Source organism: Oryzias latipes, chromosome 22 (genome assembly GCF_053564925.1).
Source record: "Oryzias latipes strain Hd-rR chromosome 22, Olatipes_Hd-rR_3.1".
Lineage (NCBI taxonomy): Eukaryota > Metazoa > Chordata > Actinopteri > Beloniformes > Adrianichthyidae > Oryzias > Oryzias latipes.
The window spans coordinates 14,631,787-14,658,853 of NC_136258.1; the positions used below are offsets into that span (position 1 = coordinate 14,631,787).

Sequence of the window (27,067 nt, forward strand, 5' to 3'; positions counted from 1 at the left end):
ATATGTAGGACTTCTTTACAGAAAAATAAGATTTAAATTGTGTTTCTAAGTATTTCTTTATTCAAATTGTGGTGAATCAGGAGCTTGTGGCAGTGACATAGGTGCTACAATCAGCAGATTACAAGGTTTGTGCTCTGCTCCATTCTGATGCATCTACTTGTAGACAAATATATCCATGTACCTCTTCGGTTTCCTCGTCTGACCTGGCCTCAGGTTCAAAGCTGTATAGCTGGATAGCTCATGTATTGCTCACCATTTCTGTCGCCACTGGTGATGTTAATATGGGGTTATAAGGGGCTTTAGGCTAGCGGGAGTGCATGTACACAGATAGATGATGGAAAATGGGGGCGTACTTACTCCATGCAAACAGTCCTGCCACAACTTCAAATGAACTCCTGTTGCTTCCATATTTATGACCACTTTGAAAATTGATCAAAAGATGACTTTAAATTACTAAAATTAATGTTTTATTATGCCGTATTGAACTAAGAAAACAGATTTTCCTTTTATTACACGTTGTTGAATTTCTCCCCATCATCCATTGTTTAGCCCCCACTTTGACTGACAGCAGGATAGGGAGTCAGGGAGAAGCGCTGAGCGAGCACAGATAAAACACTCCATCGTTAGCCGAGTCACGATAAGTATTCAGACATTCAGCACCTTCTCCTTATCTGCCCGCCGTAATCTCTCTGCAGCCAAATACTTAAGCCTGGCGACATTCACCTTGCCGACTGAAGGTGAAGTTGAGTGTTAGAGAAGAGCGACTGCGGTTTTAACATTCACTGAGAAAGTCGGCCAATCATATTTAAAGAAATAAGTGCCAGAATTTTATGGATCTTTCTGCAGAGCACATGAATATTTATGTCGGCTTTTATAGCTGCTGTTTCCTCTCTATCAGAACCATTTTGCAGTCTGCAGTAGTTTGAGTCTTCCCGTCCCATCCCAGAACATATACGCTCGCATAATTTCTCTCCCTCTGAATGTTGCTGTTTGCTCAGACTCAACCTCTGGTAGCTTCTTTTCTCCTGATCTATTGCTTTGGACTGGCGGGAAAATGTCCACCCTGCAGGGAAATATTTGGTGGGATGCAGACTTTGATTACCATGGAGGGGTAAGAGAGGGGACTCTCCCTCCTGTTACCATCTTTAGCACTCTTTGGTGTGTCTTAGTGGGAAATGAAACCACAGAAATGTCTAAAAATAGCTAAGCACTTTAATCTGTAAAATAGAATAATTTTACAAATACAAAATTTTTATATTCCTGTTACTTAGGGATATATTTGCTGTATTTTTCACACTAAAAGGCACACTTTAAAGTCTGGATTTATTTTAAAAGACAATGGTGTGCCTTAAAAGCCAAAAGCATTATATATGGAATAATTTTGCTCCAAATAAGTTTGGGTGTTATTGTAAGTATGCTAACATGGCTAACATGTGGTGGTGTCGGTCTTTGTTGTTTTAACTTGTTCCTTAGAGGATTGGGAGTTAGTGTATTCACGGTAATTACTTATCACTGTAAAAATCTGATACTCTGACAAATGACTCAAATACCACTAGTGTAAGCACAAAAATTACACTTTGAATTACCATTATAATAACAGTGCATACAAACTGAAGCTTAACAAAGAAAGCTCACAGAAAATGTTAACACAAACTCCTACCACATTTTAAAATCTTTCCCTTATGTGTCTGCATCACAAATAAATAATAAGACGTGTTCTTCTCACATCTTCACATCTATGATAATTTTATTCACTGTGTTCAGGGTCACTATTACAAAGCTACTGGAAATTCATGCACATTTAGATGTTTCTTTGTCCTTTTTTACATCCTCAACAAGTGACCTTCAACCTTTTACTGTTTTCTGACCTTTTATGTTTAATGCAGGAGTAAAAAATGAACCATCTTGACCACAGGTTACTAAAATCAACTCAACATGGTGCTGGAAAAGGCCAATGGGGTGGGCGAAAGAAAGTGGAGGAGGAGGGTATTTTATTACACCCATTGGTCCATCCACCTACAAATAAACAAAAACACTTCAAAAATGCAGAAATTTGAGCTCTGATAAAATCCTAGCGAGTGACCATTTCAAAAACCTCTGTCTCATTGTGTGTTGTCATGAATTTGACTGCAAAATAATTCATCCAAACAATTGTATACTTTCGGAATAAAAATCTAACTTTTTAATTTGGGAGTTAAGCTGAAATTGCTCCCTTTGTGCACCAGCCTCCAGTGGTCTCTTTGGTATGTCCCAAACCCTTTATGGCTTTCTCAAGGGTCCATGCTTATTTTGCATGGTGATAAAGGCAGCACCAAAAAATGTTGCTTGCTCATAAAAATCATTAAACCTTTAAGATATGTACTGAGAATTGACAGCTATTTGATGTAGTTTATATGTAATTATTACATAAATCTTACCCAATTGCGCAGGATTTTTGCGAGATGAATGTGCAAATAAGTGGTTTTCCACAACCGTTCCATGTGAATCTATCGAGATTTTCATTCACGTACCACCGATGTACAAATTTTATATCGCGTATATGGCGCATATCATATATTCATCTAAAAATTGTGTAATTGGTCACACATCACTTGGTCACACATCACATCACAGCATATATAAACAGCATAATAATCACACACGTTTCATGTTCTACGTTAATTTATGTGCTTCATTTGTAATGCATATGTGAACATTTTCATGTAAAGACCAAAATGTTTCTCACCTTTTCTATTATACGCAAATGTACGTAGTGGCTGTGTGGCATGACCTTAAAAATTGCAAACCCGACTCTTGCTAACTTCTTCCAAGACATTTTTGACATGGCATTGGCATACATGATCAGCACCGATTAGACAGTTAAGACTTTACACTGAAAATTGCTTTTATCTGAGCAGTTTGAAGATTTTTATGCCCGAAAAGAATTTTTTTCTCTGATATAAAACCTGAAAGACTTTCCCTCACATGTTGCATTAAATGTTAAAAGTCACTGTTGCCTTCATCCAAACCGTCTCTTAAACTGTGCCGTGCAGTCCAAGCGCAATGCTAACATGCCAAGTCTGAAGGTCGCACACCCTTGATCTCCCAGTCTAGTGCAGCGCTTCATTATCTTTTAACTTTGTTTTCAGCTCTGGTTAGAGTCTGAGCCAAAAGAAGAGACGGGGCTTTCAGTGAAACTCAGTGAAGATACAATGCTATTTAAATGCTAATGCATTAAGAGAAGCAAAACGACCTTTGCTCACACTCAGCATGCTGTCAGAGCACACCGGCAAAAATAAGTTCAAGTCCCTAATCAGCAACTTCCTTGATGTTTCTTTTCCTTTTTTAGCAGCTAAGCTAACAGATAAAAGCAGACGTCTCTCATTTTGGATGAATTTTGTTCTTACAACAGAATTTTGTATTCTTTGGACAAGATGTGTACAATGTTCCCTTGCTTTATCGCAGTTCACCTTTCGCAGTCTCGTGGATTTTTTTAAATATACATACTTTTTTTTCTTCAAACAGTGTACTGTGCTCTGCATCCTGATTGGCTGTTGGCCTTGTCAATCAATCTTCTCTGTTCCATGTCTACAGAACAGAATTTGTTCAGTTTACCACATTTACATAAATCGTCACGATCAGATCCTATCCTGGACGAATTTTTCGGCAAAGGTTTGAATTTTGAGAGTTTAAACAAGTGAGAAAATTGTGAAAATGTTCACGTGTCTCTGAGAAAAGTGTATAAAGTGTGTAGTGAGGCGTTTTACAGCCTTAAAACATCTGTAATTCTACTTCATGTATTTCACAGGTTGTGGAATATTTTTAGACCATAGCCCTGCGATGAAAAAAGGAGCATTGTATTTGTATAAACTTCTTACATTTAAGACTAAACTATTATGTTTTGTTACTTTTTTATCAAGTTGTATATTCATTTTAGGTTTCAAAGAGGATCGAAAAGAAAGGGAGAATGAAGATCCCACTTCGATCATCTTTTGATCTATTGTAAAACCGTTCCAAGTGGTCTTTTAATTATGATTATGGCAAAATATATATTTATCACTTACCAATTCTGCAAATTGTCTCACTTAGAAAGATGAGAGAGCTTTACAAGGTTCATCATGGGTACATTTTAACTGTGAGAGTCCGAATGTAGAATCCAGGAAATCAAATTTTTATGTCTTTTTTTTTAAGAATGAATTTCTTTCAACTGTGCAGAAAACAAGTCAATGACCAGGTCATCCCAAGCTCTTGATGTCTCTTATCTTCTTGAATGAGACGACTTGCAGAATCAGTAACATGCACGTACAAATAAATGTCTGTGTTGATGACATGGCGAGCAAGAGAGTGTGGGTTTACTTAAATGCACAGTGATGTTACTGAATAAATAAAGGAAGGTGAGAACCAGACTGCCATGCACAGAGTCCACATCAGCAGCCAGGGCTCCCCAGCAAAGAGAAGTAGACCAAAGGACAACCAACCCTGGATTGCCCAATACCAGCACAGAGAATTAGGGCAAGTGGGTCCACCAGGAGAGAACCAACTGCCATAGAATAGGAAGGCCCAGGAACACAGACAGTGCAAGTCCCATCCCAGGAAGAGATTCCATGTACTCCCCTCACAGTGTATAGAGAAGGCCTCTAGACCTGGAGAGCCAACGCCCAAGGGCCACAACCTCCATTGCACAAGCTGTTGGCATCCCCAGATAAGTAGATCTTTGGGTTCAACCATCCAATCTGTTACCATTTTTGGAGCTCCCTTCCTCCCCCAACCCCCCTCATCTTCCAGGCATGGGACACCAAGCCTCTCAAGCTTGGCAGCAGGGGTGTGTCGAAGCAGCGTAGACATCCAGCGGAAGAGCACGGCCAACCCCTCTAAGTGAGAGCCCTTAACGGACTTTCCATTGCAAAAAAGACCCACAAAGTAACCCGACCTGAAACAGAACTTCATCCTGCACCGACCAGACTTCCAACTGGCCTCACCAAACCTGGCAACCCAAGCCACTTCCTGTTTTATACAATATGTTTGGTCAGACAATAAAATTAATATAATTAATAATAGGATATAATAACAATATGTTTCATTACTGGATTGAAAAACGTTTTGTCCGTTTATTGCTTCATATTTCTGGTATCATTATATAATAAAGGTCCATTTTAATGTTGGTTAATTCATAATCAAGTATTATTTTCCTATTAAATAAAGCGTTACCAATGTTTTTCCTATCTTTCATAATCCCGATTTAAAATACATTTATAGCCTGAAATTTGAAATGAATTCCAGCATGCTGCTGCATCTTAGTTTAAACTTGAATTCCCTCCAGATTTTGAAATCTGCCATCCCTCCTTACACTCCATTTAAAACCGTTGGCACCCTTGCCACAAAGCTGATAATGTGATAGCAAGTGATGGTACCAGTGTAAAAACAACAAGCCCTCTCCATTTCTGCAGATGTCACTCATGCTTGTCTCCCTGCTTACTGAATAACTGTGGTACACACCAACTGAGAAGTCTCTTTGCCATTTTCAAATATAAAATAACCTTCAAAATGTTATTAAAAACTCTGTCTTTCCTTCAGACTTTTTAATTTTTTTACTTTTCCTGTAAGGATGAATTTTGTAATAGAAAGAAGGGGAAAAAAAGAGCCGTGAGAGATTAAGGTGGATGAGTCTGTCATCAGTTTTATAATCTCAGGAAGTGCCTGAACTCCGCCGGTAGATAATTTATTCAGCGCAACTCCTTGAGCACCTCGGGGAAAAGTCAGCCGTCAAAAGAAAGGCCTTGAAGCAACAGCGGCATAACATCAAATGGAAAGGTTGTTTCACATCAATCAATAATGCACCGTCATCTCAGGCTTCATCTGCCAGCTGCAGTGAACAGGGATAAGGATGACCAGGTGTTGTTGCAGCTTTTTTCTAAAAAAAATAATTCTTTTTTGGACAGACACTTGCAATTTAGTTACAAAAAGTATTTTCTCTTTTGGGAATATAGTTTTTGTTTCTGCACTCCAATGCTTAAAGTAGATACAGTTCTAAATCCGGCTGCCTGGTAATGAACACTATACATTTGTTTTTCATCTAAACAGATGGAGAGCATCATGAGAACGCTTCTGCTCCGCCGGGGTTGAGATCTTAGACCTCATTAAAAAAAAAAAAAGAGGCTGAACTTTGAAAACATTTCCTCTGACATGAACATCCATGCATATGTTTTACTAACAACACTTCAGAAAAAATAATCAAATGCAAAATCCAACCCAGTTCTCAGCCTTGTATCCTTTAATCCTACTTCACGGAAATCTGCAAGCACTTCATCTGCTGTCACTTTTTTACGTCGGTGGCAACAGCGCACAAACTGTGTTGAAGACATTTAAGTACATCAAATGCCAACTAATAACAAATGGTTGAGGTCAGTAGGGTTTTATGATGCAAGAGCTGCCTGTAATCATTCAACACTCAGTTAATTTGGCTATTTGAGATATTGCACTGACACTACTACCTAGCGTTTGGTAGAGTTTCTTGCTTTTTTTCTAGCTACCTTTGCCATGTGTAGCTTCCAATTGGTTGAACAAACTTGATTCCGGTTGCCAAATGTTTCCATCCAATCCAAATGTGTCAGTATTAGTAGTTTAGTAGTAGAAATGGTAGTGTCTTTGACTTCCTGGCATAAACAGAAGAGAATAATTGATTTGTGGCTGGAACAAAAGTTTGGTTGTGGTGCATGCTTAAACCAGACCGAAAATTTAAGATGAGTTTTTTCTAGACTCATATTTGCTTTAGTAGGGTTGAATAAATATAAGTGAGTCTGCTCCAAAACTGTAAAGGATGAAACGTGTTAAATGCATAGTCAGAGATGCTCACCAGCCTCTTTCTGCACATCTTAACTAGGAAATTTTGGTGAAACTTCAAGTCAAGACTCATGTTCTCAGCACAATCAAAAATTGTGTTTTTGGTGTACTTGTGGCCTTTTTCTGATGATAGAGGACATATATAAAAAATTTAAGCTTAGAATTGCATATCTGAGTTTTATTTTTTCAATTCAAATTGTTTTTAATAAGGAGCAGATGAAATAATGTTGTTTAAAAAATATTGTATTTGTTACGTAGAAAATACGCTAAGCGGGTCAAAAGCTCCTTGCTCCACTTAGTGGGAGAGCCCAAACACTGATGGATGACAGGAAGGGGGGGAGGCTTGCTCTATGCCAAAAATCCCACCCAAATATTAGAGGTAAATTTCTAAAGAATTTCATATGACCTAGAAAAAAACCAAATGGTATTTTGGGGGAGGGGCTAAAAACAGCATAATCACATTTAAAAGACCACTGGGAACGCTTTGACAATAGGTCAAAAGATTATCTGAGTGGATATCAAGTTCGGAAACTTATGCCATGTTCACACTGCAGGGCTCAATTCCGATTTTTTGAAAAAATAATTGTTTTGTGCAAGGCTGTTCACATTTCCAATTAAATGCGAACTTTTATGATCGCATTTAATTTATTGAAATGACTCAAAAATAATCCGCATGCGCAAAAGAGTATTCAACGGTGAACAACGACACTTGTTGTTTAGGGAAGTAGCTAACGTTAACAATGGATGTCAACAACATTGTTCTCAACAGCGGAGCTCTTTTTGCGTTATTATGTTTATTTTCACAAAGGAGCCAGCACAATTACAATCTTCTCATTTTAAGAAGGCATTGGAGCCAGGATCCTCTGTACCCACTGTTGTAGAATGGAGATGTGTATGTGCCGTGGCTGCGCGCTTGTGTGTAAAAGACAGGAGAGAGCGCGTGCAGCGCAGGGGGGAGTGAGAGGGAGCAGCGGAAGTGTGTTGGGGGCGCGCATTCATGTTGTGTGTTACGGAGGAAAGAGGACGATAATAAAAGAAGGCTTCCCCAGAATAACTGCTGTTGACTCTTAATTAACCCGCTCTGGAGAATCTGAGGGTCCAAACGGGGAAGTGAACTCCGAAAGAGGATCTGCCTTTGGCCCTGGAGAAGGTCAGGGACCTTGCTTCCCTTCGACTGACTGGTCTCAGCAGCATCGTCCGCCATGGTTGATGTTTATGTTCTCGTTCCCGCCTACTACAATGCAGAATTATGACGTTTGTAGCGTATCAATGACGTACAGGTCGGATACATGTGGCCTGGCCGTTCAGACGGAGGTCGCATTTCAAAAGATCGGATAAGTATTGGATTCAGGACCACATACCCAAGTGGCCTGGGTCACATTTGAAAAGATCAGATACGGGTCACATAGGGGCAAAAAAATCGGAATTGGGTCGTTTCAGCCTGCAGTGTGAACGTAGCCTAAGAGTTCAAATGAAAATTTTGTCAGAGATTCTCATAAAACTACCTTAACCGACAGACAGTTGGTGCTTCTTCTGTAATACAAAAGGCTTGGTGAAGAGAATTTTTATTTTTAGACCTAATAGTGATGTCCCAGTGACGAAAAATAAGAATACCGGTGAACAAATGAACCTCAAGTCTTAGGTCTTTGGGGCCAAGTCTTCTCATTTGAGACTTAATTTGATGTGTCAACTCCAAGTCCCCATCTCTGTGTGTAGTACTTCGGGTTTTTTCAGTCATCTTTGTGGCTGTTAAAGTTCAAATGACATTAGCCCTACACACAACAAACATTTGCATGTTTTCTAATAGTTTCTGACTCAAAATAGCGTCACACATGAAACAGTCATGTGTCTGTCATAGTTAAGTAACACCATCAAATTAAATGTGTTTCTATGTTGGGGGAAAGGGAAGATTTTTTTAAAAACCCATGTTTGGACATTTGAGTCAGAAATCGTTAAATAAAGATGCTAGCAGGATTTATTTAAATCCAGTCATTGTTGGCGCACTTTAAAAGAGACACTGTTTTGTCTCTTTTGTTCCCTGTTGCCCTCCTCTTCCTCCGCAGCTCATAACCACTGTCCTTCACTTTATGGGGTTTCTGCTTCAGTGCATGAGTTTATGATGCATATCAATTGCGAGCAAGTGGGCTTAGCTTTATAATGTTTGTTTTGTATTTCACCAAACAGAGTCCAAATAAGTTAAAAAATAGTCCTTGGGTAAACAGTTGTACTGTAATAATCATGTTTTGGTGCAGAATAGGGTACCAGTTGTGGATCTTTGTTCAGAAGTACAAAAGTTCACCCCTATGAAGAATATTCTCAGGTCTTATATGTGAACGCCATAAATCTAGCCACTTTAAAAGGAAGGTCATAAAGAGTTTTTAATGACTCTTGAATAAAGTATTGTTGGGACAAACAAATATATTGCACATCATGGTGCAGCAGAGCATTTAAACCGTCATTTTAAACCGCTGAAGGAAAAGGACACGGTGGCTTGACAAACTGATCAAGTGAACCTTCTCTGTAATTTTACTTTAATACGATGGACCACAGAGGTGGGATATTTGCCCTTGGGCACCAATCCTCCAGCGCTGTTTTTTAATCTGAGACTACATGACCAACAGAAGGGAGCGTCGGTGCATTTGGTGATCGCCTCCCAAGGACTTCTATCTGTCTATGCACCTATCAGAGCACACCTCTGGGTTTGACGGATGACACCAGTACCACAGAGTGATAGGCTATTATTTCACTTTGCATTGGATAAATGACAATGCAGGCTCCTACTTGCCGTCTGCCCCTCCTTTTATTCATTTTCTCTGCCCCCTTCTTCCCTTACCTCCACAACAGTGGGCCACAACAGATTTGATTAAAAGAGAAAAAGCAGTGGAGTTGAGGTATTTTTTTTGAATTTCAGAAATCTTTTTTTAGTCTTTAGTCCCAGTCCTTTATCATAAACATAAATCCCTTTGACGAAAACTTTTTTTGACAATTTTTTTATAAACGTTTCCATGTTTTTGTGTTTTCTTTCTTCTACAGACCAGCAGTATTCATGGTCGCCCTCGCAATACTTCGATGAGGACAGCTACACCCCTCCACCAAGGAACATGAAGGGTCTCTCTGGTGGCCGCCCGCCCCAGCTCCAGCTCACATCCCCCACCTCAGCTCACACCTGCGGCCTGGCTGAATGTGACCATCCCCTGGACCACCATTTCCATGGTGATGCTCGCTCCCCCTCCTACCTGCTCAGCCCCACTGACAGCTACCCCCTCGAAAGTCTCCACCGCTGCTCCCCACGTAGCTCCATCCACTCTGAGTGTATGATGATGCCCATGTCCCTATCTGCCACAGACCACTCAATCTCTAGTAGCACTTTCCCTCGTATGCACTATGGCAGTGGCTCCCGGGATAGCGGCGGAAACACTTCCGGTGGAAGAGACTCCAGAGACGACGGCAGCTCCTCCCAGGGTGGCAGTGGCAAAATGAACCGAATCCCAGCCAACCTGTTGGACCAGTTTGAAAAGCAGATGCCGCTGCACCGGGATGGCTTTCACACACTGCAGTACCAACGTACAGCCACCACAACCACAACCACAGAGCATCGCAACGAAAGCCCCGGACGAATCCGACACTTGGTCCACTCTGTACAAAAACTTTTTACCAAGTCGCACTCCCTAGAGGGTTCTTCCAAGATGAACGGTACCAAGAGCGACTCGCACAGGGACAGCTCACGCCACCACCATCACCACCATCAAGGCCACCACAAACACAGCAAACGCAGCAAAAGTAAAGATCGCAAATCGGAGGGGGGCGGCAAGCATCGCTCTGGAGGATGGTGGAGTTCAGATGACAATTTGGACAGTGACAGCACATACAGAACGCCGAGCATCATGTCACAGCATCCTGTGGACCACATTACCCACTGTTACCCTGACTCAGTGCACAGCCACCTGGCAGGAGACCTTTCCCTCAAAACCTCAAAGAGTAACAACGACGTCAAGTGTTCGGTGTGCGAGAGCATGAGCATGGCGCCAGAGGGCAAATTTATGAAGAGGAGCTCCTGGTCGACACTTACTGTAAGCCAAGCCAAGGAAGCCTACAGGAAGTCTTCACTCAATCTAGAAAAGCCCATGATTCCCTCTGATCTCAAGCCCAACCTCCGGCCCTGTAGCTATCTACAGGTAAGTTTGGATTAAATGGCTCATTTAAACAGTTTTGTTATTATGGTCCAAAATTGTTATGTCAAATATGGTTATTGTGGTCCATATGTGGACCATAATGTTTCTGCAGTTGGAAAAATTTCTGCACCTTTGAGGGAAAATTTCACCCCGCCACATGCGGCAAGCAAAACCATGAACAAAACAAATGTGGCCAAAATCTTTAATGGAGCCGGGGGGAAAAAAATGATTGTCTGCTATTTTGTGGCAACGTTTGAGACTGTGAAAAAAAGGTTGCACTTACAAGTTGTAGAGGCGGACCGGGTAGAGGCGGACCGGTAGTGGGGGACCGGTAGAGGCGGACTGGTAGAGGCGGACTGGTAGAGGCGGACCGGAAGAGGGGGAGCGGTAGAAGCGGACCGGAAGAGGGGGAGCGGTAGAGGCGGACTGGTAGAGGCGGACCGGTAGAGGCAGACTGGTAGAGGCGGGCGGCGAGGGCGGCTAGAGGCGAACCAGTAGAGGCGGACCGGGTAGAGGCAGACCGGGTAGAGGCAGACTGGTTGAGGCGGACTGGTAGAGGCGGGCAGTGAGGGCGGATAGAGGTGGTGTGGTAGAGGTGGACCGGTAGAGGCGGACTGGTAATGGCGAACAGCGAGGGCGGATAGAGGCGGACTGGTAGAGGCGGACCGGTAGAGGCGGACCGGTAGAGGTGGACCGGAAGTGGGGGAGCGGTAGAAGCGGAGCGGTAGAGGCGGACCGGTAGAGGCAGACTGGTAGAGGCGGGCGGCGTGGGCGAGTAGAAGAAAACCAGTAGAGGCGCACCGGGTAGAGGCGGACCGGGTAGAGGCGGACTGGTTGAGGCGGACTGGTTGAGGCGGGCAGCGAGGGCGGATAGAGGCGGACTGGTAGAGGTGGACCGGTAGAGGCAGACTGGTAGAGGCGGACTGGTAGAGGCGGACCGGTAGAGGCAGACCGGTAGAGGCGGATCGGTAGAGGCGGACCGGTAGAGGCGGACCGGTAGAGGCAGACTGGTAGAGGCGGGCGGCGAGGACTGGGAGCGCCTGTGGGCCATTCGACACCATTTGCGGCTATAATATTTTTTTTCTTCTCCACTGATTCATTAACCTTGCCAGATTAATTTTTTGTCTTCAATTAAAAACTTTATACTTTTTTTCTAAAACTTTTCCACAAGCTGGCTTGTTCTTTGTCTTTATCTCCAAAGGGTCCAAGGAAATAAATGTTTCATCTCCATGTCGCTTTATTAAGTTTTCAGTATGTAAAATTGCTAATAAAGACAAGCACCAAATCCCAAAGACAAAAATCCATTTCTGAAACCAGAACAGGTTTTGAATGGCAGAAGCCTTTTTGATGAATCAATAGACGGAGACACATGGCTACTCATCACAGCTGGATTTCTGATTCTACTAAAAGAGAGCATTTTGTTTGTCATTTTCCTAGATATCCCAATGTGAGCCTGTTCTGTGGCTCAGCGTGCGACTGCGAGTAGAAGGAACGAGTGCAGCAGGACAAATCAATTAACTCTGTAAATGATCTTTGCCTGAGGGGAAGTCTTACCAGAAATGAGAAGAAAAGTTTCGACATCCTAGTTGATTTTTTTTCTTTGCATTCTTCACTGTTTTTTTGTTTTGTTTTTTTGCATGGCTTTCACTTTGGAGAAAGGTTAGCATTTACGCTCTGTTCTGACATCATTGGCTCTGCAGGAAACTGCAGACAGTGAACAATCAATCCTGAAGTAGTCAGCACTTTCCAAAAAGAAAGTTTCCCATCTTATTCTGTTTATGCTGGATCTGCCTAAAGATGTACACATTTACAAATATAAGCAGACAAAAATAGACAATTAATGATCTATTGTAAAAGTGTTCCCAGTGGTCTTTTAATTATGATTATGCTGGTTTTAGTCAAAATTTTAAAAAGTGTATTCTTTTCTAGGAATTCACTTCTAATTTGTGGGTGGGACTGTTGGCGTGGATCAATCCCAAACCCCCTTACCGTCACCCATAACTGATAGCTCACTGTTTATGTGCTGTCCCGTTAGCTTGCAGTCCCATGCACCGCCAATCTAACATTAGGGGTGCAACAAATACGACAAGGAATATTGGAGTTACAGTTTTGATTCAGATTCCAAACAGCATTTTTTTCTGCTCCAGATTCACAACTTTTTGTATAACGAAATACTCAGAAATGCCATTTTAAGCTTAATTTTCTTAATATATTTCCTCCATCCTCAGACACAAGCACCCTAACTTTCATCTGAGGGGGTCTTTCAACAAAAAAGGAAAAAAAAGAAAGTCAGCTGAATGAGCAAAGAACACTCGGAAACTTCATAATAGAGAGTGGAATGTATGGATCCCAACGTCTGATAGATAGAAAACCAATACATTAGTCAAATCAGTCAGTGGAAACGGAGGAAGCCATCAATCCAAGTTCCCGTCAACAGAAAGTTATGTAATTCCGACAGGGGAATTTTTTAACTTAATTGATCATCCTTTTGGGTTTAACTAGGGACACCCTTCTCCACTCTAATTTAATGCAATCCCACTAAGTGAAGTAATCTTTCAATGAAGCAGGGCTGGTGCCCCCCACTCCTACACGTCTTCCTCCTCCTTCTCCTCTCTGTTTGGTCATTCAGCTGAAGTAGTGTCCAAGTCGTGGCACCATAAACACTTCTAAAAATATCCTGGTCTCTTGCTCCTTGCCGCAGGGCTATATTTAGCTCAGCATTATCAATCCAGTCCACAGAGGGTGAGACACATCTTCCCTTCCCGGGAGGGGAATCGATGCCCTCTCAGGGATCTCTCAGAGAAGATGTATTAAAAGAGAGGGCCGGGAGGGGGGGGGTCGGAGACGTGCACCTCTGAGTTTTATATCCCCGTGAATGCACTTTGGGTCCTCCAGAGAGTTGGGACAAAACAGGAAACGCAGCAAATGAGATGACTGCCGTAGCTCCCCATTGCTTCCGTGGTTTGCTCATCACCGGGAGCAGTCAGGCAGAGAGATAGAGCCAATAGTCAGTAATGACACTCTGCACACAAAGGGGGTTGGGGGGGAGGGGTCACATTGAGAAGTATTTAGTTCCTGCTGCTGAATTGATATTAACCCTAACTGTTTGGACGTTAAAAAAAGGGGGGTGGGGGCAGAAAGCTGTTCAGAGAAAGTTTGAGCACCCTGTAAAAGAAGGATGGATGTGAGGAAGTGTTATTGCGTTTTATTGCACGCCAGATGGTTTAATGATGTGCGAGTCACCTTGTTTGCATCCTTGACTGACAACGGAAAGACTGAGCAAAGTTTTTCTCAAAGTATGACAAACTCTCTGCTCCCAGCTGAGCTGCTGCAATGAATCCACAGGAGAGGGATTATTATTGGCATCTTTTTCGTCGGACCTTGGATTTGCCATCATTCTCTGACTGACAAATTAGCCCTAGTTAGACCGTCCTAACACACCAACATGGGAGTATTACTGCATTTTGGACAGGAGATTAATAGGAAGAGAGAATCTGATAACACCGATTCCACAGATAATCAATACTTGCAGGTTCTCCAGAGCTACGTTCACGCCAGGCATGTGATGCACAATCAAGAACACGCTAAAAGAGGGTTTTTGAACAGATGTATAGCCTATGGTTTTCAAACTGGACGAGCAGGGAGGGGCATCTTCTTCTTCTTTTCTTTTGCTGTTTACTAGCCATGTCCACCGCCTAGAGTTGGAAGAGTCTTGGTACAAAATGTCAAGGCTTTTTCTTTCACAGCTCTATTCCAATATACAAAAGAATTGAATTGGTGAATTCAATAAGGGCCCAAGTCCAATAGGTTTGTTTTTCCAGGAAATGATTTTAATTGCATAGCTTAAAGGGAGGCTACACCAAATGATTCATACTTTACCCAGATTTAGCACCAGTTCATAGCTTACAAATGCTATCATATGAAGCACCTCACTTTTATAATTTCAGAAGACTAGCAAACTAAAGTCTCTGGACTTGGGCCCTTCTTGAATTAAACAGAAGTAACATCTGGAAAGAATGGACAAACCACATATTTATCATCTACATGAATCTTTATTTTTCAAGTTGTCACATTCTTAACACTTCTCAGGATCAGTTTATATCCAAACCTTTTTTCTGCTCCATGATAACTGCAAGTCAGATTTGTTTTCCTCCTAAAATGGAACTGGTTATCAAAAAGGTACATCTAATCTTCAAAGTCAGACTCATCATTGCCCCTAGTATCACAAACTCTTGAGTCATTGAGGAACTGCTGAGCCTCTGGTGAAAGATATTTTGCCAAACCTTGAACATCCTTTACCTTTGCTGCCTTTACACCAAGTTGCCCAGTTTTCCTTACTGCTTTCACTTCTTTTTTTTTGGCATTCACATATTCCTTGCCTTCAGCATGTAATCTTTTTTGCTTGTTTCTGGCCCATTCTTGTTCATTCTGTTTTGTTTTAGGCCTAATCTCCTCATCACTTGAATCAAACTCCTGCTGCATGGGCCCTGCCATATTGGATAACTAGTGTCGCCATCTATGGGATAAAGTTAAACCCATGCAAGAGAGACCCAAGTACAGGAATTGGGCCCCTCTGGCACTCAATGCATTTTAAATGCCATGCATAGTCAATACATTACAATGGACTTGGGACGTTTTTGCACATAACCAGATATCTTTTCCCCTGAAGACCATAGAACATATAATATCTCTATTTTGAAAAGTTGTGGACTTGGTCCCCTTTTGAATTCACAGATTCAATTGAGGTAATATAATTCTGTCCAGGCACAAACCTATTACTTTCTCCTCCATAATCATAGTTCAAAAAAGATGGCACCTACATGAATTAAAAAGGATGCCATTGATGCGCCACTACCAAATCCAGGTCTTTGATTGGTCAAAGTTCGACCTGGCTTGACTTTCAACACCCATTCAATGGCCAGATGTTTTGAAAAATAGAGTTTGAAAATGGTTATAGAAACTTGCAGCGCATGAATGCAAGACAATTAAATGTGGAAGCCCAAAAACATGTGTCTACATTGACTTTTTCTTGGAAGTGGTCGCTTGCAAGCACATTGCAGGAGATGGTAAGAACGTAGCTTAACAGCTGTAAACCACATGCTTTGCTTTTTTAAAATCTGGAATTTCCAATCAACTTCCAGCTCAGAGTCAGCTGCTTCCTAAGTTCAGGTTAACGCTCTGTTTGCATCAGTGCTGTACAATAGGAGGATTAGTATTTGATGGTTTTGCTGATGAAAGATTTAATCTGCCAATTAATTGCCATGTTGGCTTGCCAAAGGGGGAAGCTTGAAAGGCCCAGCCACTGCTGATTGAACTACAAAGCGGAGGTGCAAAGTAGCAACTGGCAACGAGACAGAAATGAGCAGCATCCTCTCTTACACAAAACAGGGGTTCCCTAAAAGAAATTATAATAAATGTATTTATTTGTACTTTTTCTTCAGTTGTTCTTTTTTTTTCTTGTTGTGGTTAAAGTAAGTTAGTCAATAGACCTGAAACAAAAATGTATTTTCTTCCGGCTTCAAAATCATAAATCATTCAGGTGTGCTGCCTCATGTGAGACAATTTCGTGGTGCATAAAAAAATGATTTTTTGTGAACAGCTCACAGCGTGTGTAGAAATCTCCAACACTTTTTTTGTCCACTTTCACACCAACATCTATCTAAACAAGAGAGGAATAAACAATATTCTCACAGAGACTTCTGAATGCTGCATGAGTGGGTGTTTGTGATAAACTGTTCGATTTTTTTCATACCTAAAAGTCTTTTTGCACATTTTTTAAAGGAAAGATGTGAGTTTTGGATGAGGGAGGTGTTTCAAAGGATTTAAGCTTCAAGCATCCAACTTTACTCTAATTCCTCCACTAATGTCCCTCTCCACCAAAACTCAGCTCCTGTCGTAACCCTTGTGCTATCCTAGGTACTTTAACATTGGGAGTTGGGTCATATAGACCCACTAACTAAACCTTTTTTCTTCAATGATTTGTGATCTTCACTGGTGTCCATGGATTACATGAAATCTTTCCACCTTTATCCACCCCTGTCATCGTAGGGAGAACACGTCAAAGTAAGGGTTGGGTCCTCTAAGATAGCACTTAAGATGTGACCTAAGTTTCCTCATAGGAATGCATTCAAACTTTAGAGACTTCATTGTCTAGCACGTGCTTCAGCTCAGACCTTGGAAGACCCCCCCCGGCACACACAGACGTCACTCCACAAAGCCAACAAACCTGATCTGCACTAGCCGCATATAAATGGCTTGCTGGTGCAGCGCGTCACCTGAAATGCCAAAGCTTTTTTGGCAAACATCTAATGTCACGGCTACGCTCTGTAAGGCCGAATGAAATTGATTTTATTGAAAAACAAAAGCTCTGTTATATTAAAAGTCACACTATCGCTATATATTTTTACACTCTGCTCATGTCGACAGAGCTGTTTGTTATAACAGAAGGATGAGCTTCATGATTTTCTGAGAGGACAACAGTTAAAGTATCCACTTTCTATGTATTTATTAGTCTGTGTACATATGTACCACTTTAAGTTAATCTCTCAGAAGAACTTTTTTGGTTAATTGATGCAAATGCAATAAACCACTTCAGCTCCAAACTTACCTTAATTTAGCATCTACTTGAAGTGAATTTGAAACAAATTCAGCTGTCAAGGGGTTAACAACATCCTTCACACTAAAACGATAAAAGTAGTTCAGATTTTACATGTATGTTGTATAAATCTAAAGCTTTTTTTGTTTTGTTTTTCAAAAAATTTGGGCTTTACTTTTACATTTATCTGAAATGTTCAGTTAAAATGCCACTGGTGATGAGCTTCATCCAATGTGGGTCCTTGGCCAAGAATCTTCACGCTAAGTTTGGGCCCCCTGGTGCCGGTCCCCAGCCTGGAAAAAATACAGGGTTGTGTCAGGAGGGCATCCAGCGTAAAAATCTCTGCCAAACCAGATGTGCGAATCAGTGAAAGCTGATAATTTGGTATTTTCACAGATTAATCACTGGATCTGTTCAGGAGAAACTGTGGAATCTAAGTTCTAAAAGCCCTTTTTTCTTTGTGGTCAAACAACATGAGTCGTAGTTCCGTATCAGTACACAGTGTAACTACTAAACAGACCCCAGTATCCTGTTTTTTTATTTTTTTATTTTTAAATAACAAATATATTTCAATAAATTAAAGTGTCCCATTTCATTTTTCCATAATCATCCCAGTTGTGTGACAGTATTAACAGGAATATGCTGAAACCTATTCTTCCCTCTTCGTTTTTGACCTTTTTGTCCTATTGTACTGTAGCTTTTCATTTTTATGGTCTGGGACAACCAACGTGACATTTGCAAATTCCCTTTGGCATTTCATATACCTTTTTATTGATGAATTCTTTGTTTTTCTCTGGCCTCTCCACCACATAACCCCCTGCCTCAAAGGGACCTCTATCCCATTCACGTTGGCTTTGGTTGGTCTCTCATCTAATTATCAAACCCTGTGATAAATCAGCTACATCTCCAGTCGGCTGGTTACTGTAAACTTTTTGGTTCTGGGATTAATTTATATTTAATGACTCAGTCGTAACTTAGTGATTTGTAAAAGCACATGGAATACACAAAGAGCAGAAACTAAGCTGAAATCTTTCACTGCAACATGATTTATGAAGGCAAATATTAAAGTGGTCAAAGTGTTAGACTCTAGTGGTCCCCAACCTTTTTAACGCCGTTGACCGGTATGACGTCATAAAAGGTTTTCACGGGCCGGTCTTTAAGATGTGGCGGAGGATAATTGTAGCAACACTTCGATGAAGGAGGAACAGAGACGTGACAAGACGAGCTCTGTACTTATAAATTGGAAGTCATTGTACATCGCAAAGGTGTCGTCATCTTCTCCCCTTCCCACACTCAAAAAAGAAGTATGTCTATTCAATGTTGCTTTCTTTTTTTGGAAGTCGAAGGCTCCTCTTCTGTGTCCCGGCTGGGCCTTTTCCCTCTTGGCAAAGAAACTTTCCAAAGACATTTGTTTTTTACTTATTTTGCTAGCTCCTGGGTTTTATTTTAGCAGTAACCTCTTTACAATGATTACGTAAGCCAGGTTATGTCCAAAGTCCGGCCCTACTTCAAATTTTAACAGGGCCCACAGGCTCCTACCATAAAATCAATAATAAGCGACCTCCATTGTTCTCTAAAATCTGTCTACGATTTCTTGATTGTGGTTGGCCACATTACATTTCAAGCCAGGGGTGTGCAAACTAATTTTCACCGAGAGCCTCTGTCATCAGCATAGTGGCTCTCCTCAAAGGGCCAAATATAACTTATACATGTAACTAAATGTAATGAAAAAATAAATGTAACTACTCCTTAATGTTAAATAACTCATTATTTATTATAACATTTTATAGTGACAATTCCAGTTGCATAGAAAACACATGTTTGTTTGTTACTCTACCATAAATCCTTTTAAATTTCGTCCACTTATTAAAACCTACATAACTCCATTAATGAAGGATCAAATTGTCCAAGGGAATAAAGAAAAATAACATAAAACTGAGCTAGACAGAACATGTATCACACGTGTAACATTTTGTCTGCATACACACATAAGACCTGCAAACATTTAATAATTACAGCAACAACACTTAAATAATTTTTAATCAACTAAAGAAAATTTTTGTTAATTAAAAACCTTTATGCTCTGGCGGGCCACAGAAAGTGACATGGCGGGCCACATTTGGCCCCCGGGCCTTGAGTTTGACACGTGTTTTAAGCTGTGCTAAACCTGTGGCAACACTTTTTTTTTTTTGCTAATTAAATTAGCAAGTTTAATTTGCTAATTACGATAAGCTATCTAGAAATGAATGGGCCAAAAAATTGACAGTATGTTTGGTAAAAACGTATTAAACGTAATGTACCAGCCTTCACTAGTCGAAAGAATGTTGAGTTGAGGTGTTGAAGATCATTCTGGATACAATTCAGTTAGCATTGATGGATACATTATTCAGGCATCTGTAAATGTGACAGTTCCTGTGCTTCTATCCATGGCCTGTACTGTGGAGCGTTTCAACATCACTTTTCAGCAAAGAGGCTCCTAAAGATCTGCTTCAAATCAAACAAAGTTTAATGCATGAGATTCGGCAAAAGTATGTGGCAAACTTTCAACACTTTAAAGGCTTTTCTATTTTTCCCAGCTGATATGTGTTTTCTCAACCGTCAGCACTCTGCTGCTCGCTGCTTTTCTTCCGTCTTCAAAAAGAGACAATCTACATCGTTTATCAGCCAATCCAAATTAAACAAACCTCGCCACAGTATGCGCCTGTCCTCTGGCTTTCCCTTTATTAATTAGATGTCTAAAAATATCAAACCCCTCCAAGACTTAATTAACCCATCGACTCCATTCAGGAGATGGTGTGTGGCTGTCTGGCGAGGGGAGATGAATGACTTTTATCAGTGTGTGTTTGAGCATATGTTTGTGTTCTAATGAATACATGGATGCCCATGCTGAGTACATGATCAGAATAAAAGTGCAGTAAAGCAGCTTTGATTCATCCATTCTGATATAACAAAACCTTTAGATTCATTTTTATCTGTAATATCAATTTAGAGTGTTTTATTAGCATACATGGGTAATAGTTGATTTGTTGCAACAAAAAAGCCAATAAACACATCGCCCCAGCTTCCAGTATCAACACTGTCCTAATCAAAACTATAATTTTTATTATAACTTGGGGTTAAAAGAAAACAAAACAGTTTTGCGTGTTTGAGTGAAAAATGTGTCCCCCTTATATTCAAAAACTCACCAAAATCTCCCCAATGATGACATCACAGTCGGGGAAACGATCATAAAAATAATTTTTTGCACCAAAAAATATCTTCTAGTCCACTGTTGCAGGGGTCGGGAACCCATGGCTCACCAGCCATATCTGGCTCTTTTGATGACCACATCTGGCTCACAGACAAACCTGTAATTAAAAAAATTTAATTAGACCAGTCCTTCTCAGGCGCAATGCGATGCCAGACGGGCGCGGTGTAGTAACGGTGCTTGGAGAAAAAAACTTTGCGCCACTATCAGTTTACTATTATCTGTTATTTCACAGTTTGTACCAGCCTGAAATCTGCAGTTGGCCGTCCCCGCAGCTGCGCGCTCCCATCTTTGATAAGGAGCTGCGTGTTTCGAAGGGAAAGGGGAGGGGTAGTGGGCTCAGGCAGCAAGGTGAGACGGCGCACTGATTAGAACAGTGTTTTTCAACCAGTGTGCCGTGCCGTGAGATATGGCCAGGTGTACCGTGGGAAATTACCCATTCACTGATCTAAAAACATTTACCATCTCCAGGACATCAGCTCTTTGTTCATCCAAACAGTCCCTGATAAAATACTGAGTAGTTAGGAAAATGAAAGATCATAAAATACTTTTTTGATATTTTCATAAGAATGATGGTACCGCGATTTAGCCGTAGCTTCAGCTCTGTTTTTGGAAAAGTCCCACCCCTTCAACTGTCTCCACCAATCATTCTCGGAGGCTTAATCATACGTCATCAGTCTGACCAATCAGAAGTGGTTAAAGTCTTTACTTCCTTCTTCTGATTTAGCTCGTACAGCCTCTTAGTTCCAACAAAAATTCCAGCTAAAGCACGTCTTTAGCGGTGTAGCTTTCCGCGAAATCCGGTGTCAGACCGTGGAACAAGTGAACCAAACAATGAAGCTCAGAGGAGCGTATCTGTCTGCCACCTGTGTCAGTTTTCACACTACATCTCCCATGATGCATTGGGTTAAAGTGACAGCATCTCTGCGGTACAATGAGTCTTCCCTTTTAAACGTCTCGAAACCACAGCAAACACACATAAAACCGTTTTTAAATCTTCTTGATGAAATCAGAGGTCAACAGTTTAGTTCTCCTTCAAGGTTTGTGTTTATTAACAGCCAAACATCCCATAGTTTGGTCCAAGTCATCTTTCTAACTGAAACAATTTTCTAATGACGTCTGGATTATTTTACATGTTAAATTTAAGAAAAAGTAATAACAACATTTAAGAAACAGGATTAAGGTGAAGTGGCCAACAGACACAATTAAACTAAATTCAAACAATTTAATGATCTAAAAAGAAATAAAACATTTTTGTTAAAGTTTTTAAAGACTTCATCTTTGATTAAGACAAAAGAATAACTAGTAAAACTTCAACATGTTTGACATGTTCATCATGTTTGCTTTTAATTTGCTTGTAAATAATTATTGCATGTCAGTTAACATTTGCCTCTGCATCAGAAAATAATAAGCCTTGTGTCTGACGCATTAGTGACATTTGCATGAATCCTATCTGCTCCTGACATTTTGCCACAGACGAGCCGCTGTCACCCACTTCCCCATGAACTTGTAAACACGAGTTAGTCACTGCCAGCAGGAGGACAGCACATCATCAGTCACAAGTATCATGAGCTTAATGCATTTATCCGAAAACGGCATTATCAATGGGGGTTTGTAAGCACATACAATCTCTGTGCCCAAGTTGCATTTTATTGAGATGCATGGATGCAACAGGCCTTACATGATCAGAACACTAGTGGAACCACACAATGCTATACTAACATACGTAAGAAGTCTTAAAATAAACTTGTAATATAACGGCATGTTTTAGGACGTCCTCAAATATGAGAAAAAAATGCTGTCATAGCAGTTCTTTTAATTCAGCCCCGTTGTTGTGTTTCATTAAAAATAAATATCTTTAAAACTTTAATATTCTCTTCAGTGACACTGAAGTGCAAGTTCATTATGGAGAGTGACGCTGGCCCCACAGTTTTTTAATAAACATGTCCATTTCTAATACAGAAATCTATGAAGATCACATAATATCATTACTGTGTTGCAGAGTAATGGTGTGTACCATAATAAACACTTATTGTGTGATCAGAAAAGAAAAGAAAAGAAAAGAAGTGTGAAAAGAAAAAAAAGTGTTCTACTTGGTCTGTATTCATATTAAACTCTAACAGTTACACACACTTTGATCACAGCTAAAAAAATGCTCAATATTGAGTGCATTCTTACTACACGCCCGTATCTTTCTACATTTTATCCCACCCAGAATAATGCCCTTTAACACTTTTAACATGTTCTGTAAATTGAACATTTGAAAGCTAATTCTAGAGCATCGGAAAAATGATTTAATCTGGTTGTATGTCCCCCACAATGTAAAACCACTAATTAGTTAGTTTTAACATTGAGAGACAGAAAAACACATTTTGAAGAAAATTGCAATTAATTTCCATTTGTTAAATCCAATAAAACCCTTCGTGTCATGTTTGATTTACACCCCTTTCTCATTAGCATGAACTTTCCCTAAAACAGTTTGCATAAAATTTTGTCTCCTTTCTGCAGTGTAGTTCATCTCTATTCCTCTAGGGGCTATAGAAGACCTTTTCCTGCTCATTTCAAAACGGCTGCTTGCATGAAATCTCAAAAACACTTTCAGCTAATTTTCAAAACTTTATGGTGAGATATATGGAGTCCTATTTGCATGAGGCCATATTTATTTATTTAATTAAATATTTATTTATTTAATTATGAACAGTATAGGACTCCATAGAGATAAACTCATCCGTTGTTATTCTCTTTTTTTCCTTTATTGAAATAATTAAAAAAATTGATTAATTAATCATCTGTTGCAATGTGTTTAAAACTTTACAATACATTTGAGACAGCAACTGACATTATTGTGAGCAAAAACTTACCAAATCATCCAATGTATCATATTTGATATTCTATTTTATATATATATATATATATATATATATATATATATATATATATATAGTCAGATCAAGACTGATAGGATGGTAATGGCGAACCAACCAGACATTGTAGTGGTGGATAAAGAACAGAGGAAAACCGTTGTGGTGGATGTGGCAGTGCCAAGCAATGGGAATATCAGGAGGAAGGAACATGAGAAACTGGAGAAATACCAGGGACTCAAAGAAGAACTGGAGAAAGCATGGAAAGTGAAGGTGACAGTTGTGCCTGTGGTAATTGGAGCACTCGGGGCAGTAACCCCCAAGCTGGAGGAGTGGCTACAACAGATACCTGGAAAGACCTCAGACCTCTCAGTCCAGAAAAGCGCAGTGCTAGGAACAGCTAAGATACTGTGAAGGACCCTCAAGCTCCCAGGCCTCTGATAGAGGACCCGAGCTTGGAGGAGTAACCACCCGTGGAGGGTGAGAGGAGCGTGTGTATATATATATATATATATATATATATATATATATATACACACGCTCCTCTCCGCGGGTGGTTTCTCCTCAAGCTCGGGTCCTCTACCTGTAACGGTTTCAGTTTCTTTGTGTTTGGTTCCTTGATTTCCTGTTTTATTTTGTAGTATTTCCTGTTTTTTTGTTGTTTCAAGTTTTACCTTTCCCCATCAGTCCTGAGTGTTTCCACCTGTGTCTTGTTGATTTGTATGTATTTAAGTCTTGTCTTTCCCTTCGTCCTGTGCTGGTCCATATTGTGTTGTTCCCTACCACAGGGAACGTGGTCGAACACCTTCTCCAAATACAAAGCACATATAGACTGGATAAGCGAACTCCCACAATCCCTCCAGCACCCTAGGGAGGGTGTAGAGCTGGTCCACTGTTCCACGACCAGGACGGAAACTGCACTGTTGTTCCTGAATCTGAGGTTTGACTATCAGACGGACTCTCCTCTCCAGTACCCTGGAATAGACTTTCCCAGGGAGGCTGAGGAGTGTAATTCCCCTGTAGTTGGAACACACCCTCCGGTCCCCCTTCTTAAAGAGGGGAACCACCACCCCTGTCTGCCAGTCCAGTGGTACAGTTCCCAACTGCCAGGCGATGCTGCAGAGACGTGTCAGCCAAGACAGTCCCACAGCATCCAGAGACTTGAGGTACTCAGGGCCGGCTTCATCCACTCCCAGAGCCTTGCAACTGAGGAGCTCGTTGACTACCTCAGTGACTTCAGCTTGGGTAATAGACAGCCTCACCCCAAAGTGCTCGTTCTCTGCTTCTTCAAAAGAAGGCATTTCAGTGGGATTGAGGAGATCCTCGAAGTATTCCTTCCACCGCCCGACAATGTCCCCAGTCGAAGTCAACAGCCTTACACCTGCACTGAAAACGTTGCCTGTGGAGAACTGCTTTCCCCTCCTGAGGCGCCGGATGGTTTGCCAGAATTTCTTCGAGGCCAACCGATAGTCCTTCTCCATGGCCTCACCGAACTCCTCCCAGGACCGAGTTTTTGCCTCCGCAACAGTCCGGGCCGCAGCTCGCTTAGACTGCCGATACCTGTCAGCTGCCTCTGGAGTCCTGCAAGCCAGCCAGGCCTGGTAGGACTCTTTCTTCAGCTTGATGGCATCCCTTACTTCCGGTGTCCACCATCGGGTTCGGGGGTTACCGCCGCGACAGGCACCAGAGACCTTGCGACCTCATCTCCAAGCAGCAGTAGAGACAATGGAAGTGGAAAACATGGTCCACTCAGACTCAATGTCCCCAACCTCCCTCGGTACCTGTTTGAAGTTCTCCCACATGTGGGAGTTAAAGACTTCCCTAACGGAGGGCTCAGCCAGATGTTCCCAGCAGACACTCACAGTACGTTTGGGTCTTCCAAGTCTTTTCGGCCTCAGTCCCCGCCAGCGAATCAAACTCACCACCAGATAGTGATCGGTGGACAGCTCTGCCCCAGTCTTCACCCGAGTGTCCAAGACACAGGGCTGAAGGTTGCCTGAAACAACTACAAAGTCGATCATTGACCTCCTGCCTTGGGTGTCCTGATGCCAGGTGTATTGATGGACACCCTTGTGCACGAACATGGCGTTTGTTATGGAGAAACTATGACGAGCACAGAAGTCCAATAACAAAACACCACTCAGGTTCAAATCAGGGGGGATCATTCCTACCAATCACGCCCCTCCAGGTGCCACTGTCGTTGCCCACGTGGGCATTGAAGTCCTCCAGGAGGACAATGGAGACTTCTAAGACATTTAAAGGTTTAATTAAGACATTTTTGTGGTCATGTGTCAGGTTTAGTCTCGCACTAATCTATAAATTCAGTAAAATTAGACTTGTAAACAATTTCATTTGTAGCACTTGCAAAAGCTTATAGGTGAAGCTTGTAGAAAATGTTGGGGGTTTTTTCAGCACAGCATCCTTTACTTTAAGTCCCAAACACTTAAATTAATTCTGCTTTTTCCCATTAACCCTAAAAGTTCCTTATTAAAATTATTCTTTTTCTTAATACTTCAATATTAATATATTAACTGTATGGACATCCCCACACCCAGACATAGAGAGAAAACTGGCAGCCTTTTTTGTGTTGGTGCCAAGGCTTCATATTTTTCACATCTTTTATCCTACTTTGCTATGATTTTCCTATTTAATATCACATTTTTTGAGCAAACCAGTTGTTTTGTTGCTTGATCCCTCAGTGTTCAAAGATCCTCTAGCTGAGTTCATGATGGAGACCGCTTGCATAACAATTGCATACATTTGCATCTTTATTCCCTTTTTTATGTTTTTTCACATCAGCCCATCTCAAGGGGTTTGTTTTTGTCTTGGACTCTATCAAATAGGTGCCCCAGGATGAGTGGGGGGGGTATCCTGGAGGTGGCAAAGACGATGAGATACCATGCCGTCGGATGCGAAGCAGCAGCTATGTTAAAGCCATGGGGGACGAGGAGAGCGGAGAGTCGGACTCCAGTCCAAAGACATCGCCTCAGAAGTCGGTACGGAAAGATGCCCTGGTCAAGGCTATCATCAGGCCAAGGGAGTTGCTGGACTCCCACAGGTATGACTCAAAACCCATATTTACCCGTTTCAGAGACCACTTTTAAATGTCTTTCAGAGTTCAGACAATACCACCATTGACCTCTCATACTCCTTTTATTTTGTGCATTTTTTGGTTGTTTTTTTTTAAATAAATATCAACTCACTGACCACTCTACTAGGCACACCTGTTTGACTGTTTGTTAACGGAAATCAGCCAATCACATTTCATGCATTTAGGCATATAGACATGGTCAAGACAATCTGCTGAGCATCAGAATGAGGAAGAAAAAGTGATTGTAGTGACTTTAAAAGTGACATGGTTGTAAGTGCCAGG

The 27,067-nt window shown here is 41.2% G+C and overlaps 1 protein-coding gene across 17 annotated transcripts in view; it reads left to right on the forward strand.

The window, feature by feature from the left end:
* The window catches only part of dlgap2a (discs, large (Drosophila) homolog-associated protein 2a), a 197,702-nt gene that overhangs the window by 111,936 nt on the left and 58,699 nt on the right, over positions 1–27,067 (forward strand). For all 17 annotated transcript variants that reach the window (XM_078941055.1, XM_078941044.1, XM_078941046.1 and 14 more), the window contains 2 exons: positions 9,853–10,994; positions 26,538–26,752. Coding sequence is in view for 15 of the 17 variants with exons in the window: in XM_078941044.1 (XP_078797170.1) it covers positions 9,853–10,994; positions 26,538–26,752 (1,357 nt within the window). In the remaining 2 variants the exon portion in view is untranslated. Of the gene's footprint in view, positions 1–9,852; positions 10,995–26,537; positions 26,753–27,067 lie in introns of those variants that run through there.